This window comes from Scomber japonicus, chromosome 5 (genome assembly GCF_027409825.1).
Source record: "Scomber japonicus isolate fScoJap1 chromosome 5, fScoJap1.pri, whole genome shotgun sequence".
NCBI lineage: Eukaryota > Metazoa > Chordata > Actinopteri > Scombriformes > Scombridae > Scomber > Scomber japonicus.
The window spans coordinates 15,730,569-15,738,372 of NC_070582.1; the positions used below are offsets into that span (position 1 = coordinate 15,730,569).

General features: G+C 38.5%; 1 protein-coding gene across 1 annotated transcript; it reads right to left on the reverse strand.

Annotated features, from left to right (window-relative positions):
* Nucleotides 1-710: 710 nt before the first annotated feature.
* Nucleotides 711-2,804, reverse strand: avpr1aa (arginine vasopressin receptor 1Aa). Its single transcript, XM_053319488.1, has 2 exons — nucleotides 1,856-2,804; nucleotides 711-1,000 (listed from the first exon to the last, which is right to left on the reverse strand). The coding sequence occupies exons 1-2, from the start codon at nucleotides 2,802-2,804 to the stop codon at nucleotides 717-719; spliced, it is 1,233 nt and encodes a 410-aa protein (XP_053175463.1). The 3' UTR covers nucleotides 711-716.
* Nucleotides 2,805-7,804: the final 5,000 nt, after the last annotated feature.

Here is a 7,804-nt window from a genome sequence, read left to right on the forward strand (position 1 = left end):
TTCTGAGAAAAACAATAGAGTGGAAAGCTAAACACAAAGGATGAGGTGACTGTCTCAGTTACTTAAAGACGTGTGGTTTGGAAGAGTTGTATTCACCACCACACACCACCAGGCTGCCAAGTAAGGTTTATCTTTGTAAACAGTCCAAGACAAAACGGTGTTCGCCGGCACTGCGGGGAAACGTAACCACCCATAAAAGCATCATTATGCCTGGAAAAGGGCTTTCTAAGAGATATCATGTTGGGACTCAGTGAAAACTTTGGGTTTCCAAGTATTACAACTGAATTCAACAAAATGATGTAAAAAGGTAACTGTCAGCATCTAGTGCTTTTATAAACAATTGTGGAGACATGCATGCATGATATATTATGATTGTATGTGGGTTTTAGAAAGTTCACTTCCTTTCCAAATGTTTTTCTAACATTTTTGCTGAGGTTATGTGAAAAGGAACATGTTCGTGCAGAGATTACAGCAAGAAAACACAGGGAACATGTCCATATTTTCTTTTCTTGTTGCGAATCATTACCAATCTATACCTCACGCTCGGTTTCATCTTTCCCATACAAAAAAAAGATCAGCTTTATATTTCTAGAGTATGTGCAACAATTCAGTCATTGTCAGATGTCCAAAGTTAAGATCAGTTGATAATGTGTACCTTCATTACCGGGCATGTTTAAATTCCCAACCCCTGTAAACATTGTTGCCTAGTTACATGTTTACTCCGCCTGAATGGAGGACTTTGGAGAATTATCCAGTTCTCTCCAGTTGCCAGTACTGCCAGTTGGGCTCCGATTTGTCATCTTAGTCAGCAGTGTTGTTCTACGGAGACTGCTGTCTGAGTCCTCTTTCTTGAAGTCAGTGTTCATTCTGTGACACCAGGAGAAGCAGTGCACAAAATCCTGGAGGAGGTGACCGCTGAAGATCATGTATATCCATGGGTTACAGCAGCTGTTGAGACTGGCAAGGAGTGCAGACAGAGTCACTGCTGTGTTCTCAGAATCTAGAGACCAGAGAAAGGAGAGAGGAAAAGGATGATTAATCCACAAGACATCTGGTTCAGGCTAAGCTGCAGAAATGCCTAAGTCAGGTCATCTGGTGGTGAAATGTAAAACCAATTTTTTCTGTAAAAGAAAATCTGCCAAATAGTTCAACAGGTTTGAGTTACCAAATGTATTGTTTCAGTCGCGCATCAAATTTATTTTGTGACGTTTTTGAATCAAGTCTAATTTTCTTGAGGAGTCCAAGTGGTGGGCATGTTGAGTCTGTCCCAGACATGTTCAAAGAATTTAAGAAACTGAAGTGTTTCAAGATAAATATCTTCTGCAGAATAGAGAATCTTGCAATGGAATGAAAGGTGTTAACATTTCTATAAAGTCATGTCTAAGGAGGCAAAAATTTTTCCTCTTGTTTCTCTTTGTTAAAGAAAATTTTGAGACTAAAGTAATGATATCAGGGGACACTTCTCCTAATTAATTAAGAGCGTTCCTACAGTGAAATGTTATTTCTGAAGGCTCACAATGCTGCATTCTGTTATTTAATGTATATAGGGTGGCTTGTAAACAATAAATTCGCTTGAACAATTTGTATTTTGTATTTTTAATTCTGTTTTTTTTTTCTTTTTATCAATCTGTACTCTATTTACGCATATTGTGCTTTTTTGTGTACCAAATAAATACATGCGTAAAGTCTGTGCGTACTTGGAGTTGTGTTTGTGCACGGTAAGTTTTTTTTCCAGTGACCAACTGCTTTTTGTGGTGTTATTCTTTGTTAATGTATCAAATAATTCCTAAAGCTGTAAAAGTTTTAAATTCAGTAATAATTAATAAATATCTCTTTTAGTTTCTTAAGCACTCACCTGCCCACTGGAAGTTCTCATCCCACACAGACCACATCTGCACTGTGAAAAACGGTGCCCAGCAAATGATGTACGCTAAAACTATCACAAAAGTCATTTTAACAGTCCTCAATTTGGCTCTTGATATAGTTGTGACGCTGCTGACTGAATTCTTTCCAATCATCCCGTTCTTACTCGCAGCACCAGCTGTCGTTTTCCTCTTCTTATATTTGATATTTTTCCATATGCTGTGGCAGATGAACCCGTAGCACATCATGAGTATGACCACTGGCACTAGAAAGATGCCCACGGTTATCCAGGTGATGTACGCCCTGGCGCCCCACGGCTCGATAAAGTTCGCCCAGCAGTCGTAGACGTCCGAGCCGTTCTTGATCTCGCTCAGGGAGAAGATGAAGTATTGCGGAGTGCTGAGCACCAGGCTACACATCCACGTGGAGACGATCATGATGTAGGAGCGCTGGGTGGGCTGCTGGAGGGTTTTCAGAGGGTGGCAGATGGCGATATAACGGTCCAGGGTCATCATCACCATCATGTATGTGGACGCAAACATCCCCATCACCTGGAGGTGTTTGACTATCCTGCAGAGGAAGTCTGGACCATAGAAGCGGAAGGTAACCTCCCAGCAGAGCTGTGGTAGCACCTGGAAGAAGGCGACCACCAGGTCGGCCAGGCTGAGGTGTTTGATGAAAAGGTGCATCCTCGACATCTTCTTCTTAGTGTTGTACATGGCCAGCAGGACGCTGACATTCCCAATCACAGCAACCACAAATGTGATGCTCAGGACCATTATCTCAATTTGTGCCACATCCTCATTTCTGGCAAACGGGTCGGATCCGTTCGGGTGGACGGTGTTGTTTCCCGTCGTCCCCATCATTAGATCATACGTTGAACTGAAAGCCAGAGACTGGTTGCCTCCGCTCAGGAGCAGCGCATAGTCAGGAGTGTGCATGGCACTGCCCCTCTGTGCGCCCTAGTAGATACAGTGCCAGAGGGGCTGTGAAGTGCCTCTCCGATCCCTATATGGAACTACCTGATGCTGAGTGAGAGGAACCCGTTGTTCTGTGGCTCTCAGATGCTGGTGGGGCTTTTTAAACTCGAATCAAATTTCAGGCCGCCTGTGCGTAAAGTGGATACACTGCAAAAAACAAGACTGAAACCAAAAGACCATGAAAAGTTATTTGTTGAGGTGACACTTTCTATAAAAGACACATTATTCCTAAAACAACATATGTGCGCTCTGTAGGGCATTAGCCTAACGTTTTAATTGGTTTAATTTCAGTTTTCCAGTGAAAATGAATGTGTTTGAACATAAGAAAAAATGTCCTGAAATTGTACTCATATCAGTAATTATTTAATAAAAAAACAACAACAAAAACATTTATTAGCAGTATGTGTTTCTTTCCTTTTGCCTTTAGCCTAATATGACTTTTACATTCTTTGCCAGGCATGCAGTGACTTATACAATAAATGTAAGTATTTTTTGCAGTGTGCAGTCAAACCCTCCCCCATGGTGCACACAATCTCCACCTCACTACATCATTTCCTACTTAGGGTGAGCCACATGTTTAGAAATCACTTGTGTCTGCATTAAAAAAGATAACAGTAAACGCAATTGAAGAGTGTATACATACAGCAGAGTGTTTCCAAGTGCAGAATGAATTATTCATAATTGACACAGTTCTTAGTGCAGTTAAGTTTTAGCTGAAGCATCCATATCTTTTTGTAAGGTTAGTTTAACTTCAAATTAAAATTTACTGTTACTGCATTTTGTGATGTGGCCCATAAATTATAATTTACTGCATACGAAATGCATTGAACCAACAGACTGGAATGTTGTTTGCCTTCATCTCTGCAAAGCAATTACCTAGTGCAACTAATGACTGTTTAAAGTCATTAAAAGTGTCTGAAGTTTTTTTCTCAAAGAAGCATAAGGCTTGATTTCTATTGGGCCAGTGTTTCTAATATAAAGTCAAATATCAATTTAGATATATGGAGAGTCAGCAGTCATGTTTTTTTTAGATGACTTTCACTTGCATTAATTGTGTCTGGTACCATGCACTTTTAGCATTAAAAACATCTTATAAGACTTAATAATTATTAAGTATTAAATTCTAAGTTCTAAAAAAACAAACACACAAACATCAAAATCTCACGTACGTCTGAGCAGTTTTTCTACAGCTTTCTACCAAGCTCAGTACAATGGAAGTGAGCAGAATGTTGCTTGTGGTGTTCAGACCACTGAAATATTTCATTTAAAATATTCAACAGTGCCTCAGTCATCTCACTGCAGATTTCACTGGAACTACTCTATACACAAATCTCTTCTGTAGATTATCCTCAGTAACTGAAAAAAAGTTGTTGAATGGTTAAAACATATTTCAATGCTGTTATCTCCATAAATAATATTTTATCGACTCTTACTGTAGTGGCATGAATGCAAATATATCAGAGGAAAATAGCTGAAAACCAGAACTATCAGAATATTTAGATACTATCAGAAGTAGGTGAGAAATATATTTTAATATAATTTGATGGACTGACCATTTGAAATCCTGACAAATTCATCAACATTTAAAATTGTACATTTTGGAAGTAGCATTTTGCACTGTTTTTATCCTTTTCTATTTCTGTTCATCTCCACTTGTTTTGAGCATCCCTTCAGTATCCACTATCCCACACTTGTCTAGCACTTAATTAGTTCAGGATTTTTTGCACCACTGCCTCAGTTTCCTAGTGACCCATAACAATGTAAATTGCTTATTACATTTTCCATTGCGAAAGCACATGATTACTGACTGGTTGTGGGTATCCGGCAGCTATTCAGCTCATCTGATCCATGTGCTGATAGTGAGGAAAGTTATCTTTATTGCGTTCACATTGCATTCACCATCCAGGTCTGTTGTCTTTCATTTCCGATGGCCCTTGTGAGTTTTGCAAAGTGGAGCCCCTTTCTAAAAATGTCCTGCTGGCCAGTTGAACTGGCTTAGTGGAATAATGAAGTTTCCTCAATTATCCCTGTGTGTCAGGCTCCGCTATCTTCCCATCAGAACCACAGTGAGGGAAATTTCTAATGCCGCAGACTTCTGATGACCACCTAACCAGTGGCCTCCCATGGGAGACTTTGTGTCCCCCCCCCCCGCCTCCATTAACGTCTACCCTGGTTCAGTCTCATCTTCTCCTGAGGGTTCAAGGACAGCAGAACGGATGTCTCTCTTCACGCTGGACTGAACCATGTTTACCCTCATCTCCTGTTTTTGAAGACGTTCACTGTGGATATGTTGTGCTGTTATTACAGCTCCAGGCTCGGTTTGTCTCATTGGCTGCAAAACATGAAGACTGTTCGGCTACCTCATCTACGGACTGTGTGTCTCAGTCCGGGAATCATGGGAATGCATGTTGTGTCTCCAGTAGCCAGAGCAGTCAGTCTGAATCATTTCCGTGATGTTTCCCTTTTCCTCACGGGCTTAAGGTTCTGTAAGAGCTCCTCAGACTCACTGGGAGTTCTTTTTTATCCTTGGGGTTAAAGAATTAAGATTTTCTAAGTGAAATAACATAATGTAATCCTTACATAACTTTAAATTAAAATCAGAAAGTATTACACCTTCATTACACCTTTTAAATGCAGTATGTTGCTTTAGTAAAGTCAGGATGGAATTTACAGCCTTTTTTCCTTTTTATCTTGTTTTCTCTTCCTCATACTGTATGTCTCTCCTTTTTTTATTTAGTGTTTAAGCACAACGGCTGAAATCTCTTGATCTTCTAGTTGATGGAATATATCAGTAAGAATCGTGTATCCCAATACTACAAAACAAAAAGTTTCTGAAAGCTTAACATTACTTCTATGGACTCCATATGTTGTGTAGGTCACTGCCATACATAATGTCTTGCATGTGAATGTCTGCTTTTAGCAAACTGCATAGTATGCATGCTTTCTATGTTCTGTCTGGCTTATATCTTGAACATCTCATGCATTATAATCATCATCATGCAACCTATATGACATACAGTATATATATGTATATATATATATATATATATATGTACTATTTATATATATATATATATATATGTATATATATAAAATATATAGTATTTTAAGAAGGGCTAATACCCTCCTAATACTGTATCTAGAAGACTTCATAAAAGAGTTTGGAACTTCTGATCCAGAGAGTTGTCTCTGTTTGTCTACATAATATTGATAAAAGCAAAACTCTGTCTCCTGGACAACTGCGGATTACGTCAAATGAAATATTGAATTATCTGTTTACTTTGTGGATGAAGTTATGAAAATAAACAGGGCCTCTGCAGAGTCTACCTGTAATACATTAATTATGTAAGTTTTTATGTAGGTTTGCATGCTCACCTTTGGCCTCAGGGATGATTATAAATCAGGGCTTCAGTAAACATGTCGCTCAGGTTTATGATCGTGAAAATCCGTACCAAGCACACATTAGTTATGCAACCTAGACCTCGATGATGAAAACTTCAAAGCAGCTGCTTAGGTGCGAATGTAAAAGGCTGAATAGGCCAAAAAACACACTTACTACCCACAAATTATTACACAATTAATAATAAGAGGAGTGCACTTATGCAACATTTTTATTTTACTTTATAGTGAGATTTATAGTCTCATTTATAACAGTTAAATAGGAACATAGTTTTTTCTTTTTGCATAAAAATGAATGTATGCCACTACACATTTCTCTAAATTTGTAGACCTACAACAACCTTTGAATAAAATAATGAAACACTACAAAGGAGGCACTGAAAACAAGTGAGTTCTACAATAAAAGGCATTATAATAACACTTCAAAGCAACATGAGGCAAAGAAAGTTTTAAACAGAAAGAAACTCTATGTCCAAAAGGAACTACTGTATATGAAAAAAGGCTGTACTTTTGGTGAGTGTCTATTTTCAGTTGTTAGGAGGAAACTTAACAGAATACAATTATATTTTAGAGGATTACCCCTACAGATTTTGGGGCTTCTCTGACAATACTATAAAACTACCTTTGCGGCAGCAGTTTGGGGAAGGCCCTTTCCTGTTTCAACATGACAATGCCACCTTACAAAAAGCCATCACCATAAAGAAATGTTTATCCCAGTTTGGTGTAGATTAACTGCCAGGCTTTATAAACCAAACATGAGTGCCCATCTGTTTAACATAGCACAACACTTGGGTGTAAATATGTATGTGTATGTTTAACATTGTTTTGGTTTCTTTTGCTTTCAAAATATCTCACAGTGCCATGTATAATCTACTCAATCAATAACAGCCAGGCTGAATCTAATTGCTTCTACATCTCTTCTTCAATGGGTCAGTGAGTTGTTTGAGACCATTTCCACAGCTGAGCACAGGCTTCAGATCCACTTGGCCAGTTTAATGACCGACTGTTCTCACGGACATGAGAGTCTGATCCTATCTTTTGCAAGATCACTGACCCATTAGTACCCTATTAAAAGACTTCTCTTCTCATGTCATTGAATTTTGGTTTCTTGTTCACCTCATTGCTTTATTGGAGAATTTCATGTATAATTTTACAGCACTTTATAGTTTTTGCACACTTAATAACAAATGCTACAATATCATCAGTGTCTTAAATAATATACAATGTACGGCATACTTAAAGGGTAACTATAGCCTAAATTGAATCTTTCTTTTTCTACCTTGTACACACAATCATATAGATTTACGTACACATGTAGGCTGCTTTTTCTGAAAAATGTCCTGCTTTTTCTCAGAAATGTTCTTATTTCTGTCTGCTTGGATTAGAAAATTCAGTTCAGCTGACTTCACTCACACTACGTAGCCATCAGGCATCAGCACTTCCGACAGTTGTTGCCCGTGACGCCTCCGCTGAATTTTTAAAATATGCTGGGAGGGAGGGAGATAGCAGAATTTATGTGAGTAGTTGCTCTTTAAAGGGGACATATCAAACAATTCTAGTAG

Bases quoted from the DNA above. Each gene is read 5' to 3' on its own strand.
- avpr1aa (XM_053319488.1), bottom strand. From the start codon at position 2,804: ATGCACACTCCTGACTATGCGCTGCTCCTGAGCGGAGGCAACCAGTCT. The intron at 1,001-1,855 runs GTGAGTGCTTAA...TCTGGTCTCTAG, and splicing joins TGAGAACTTCCAGTGGGCAG to ATTCTGAGAACACAGCAGTG.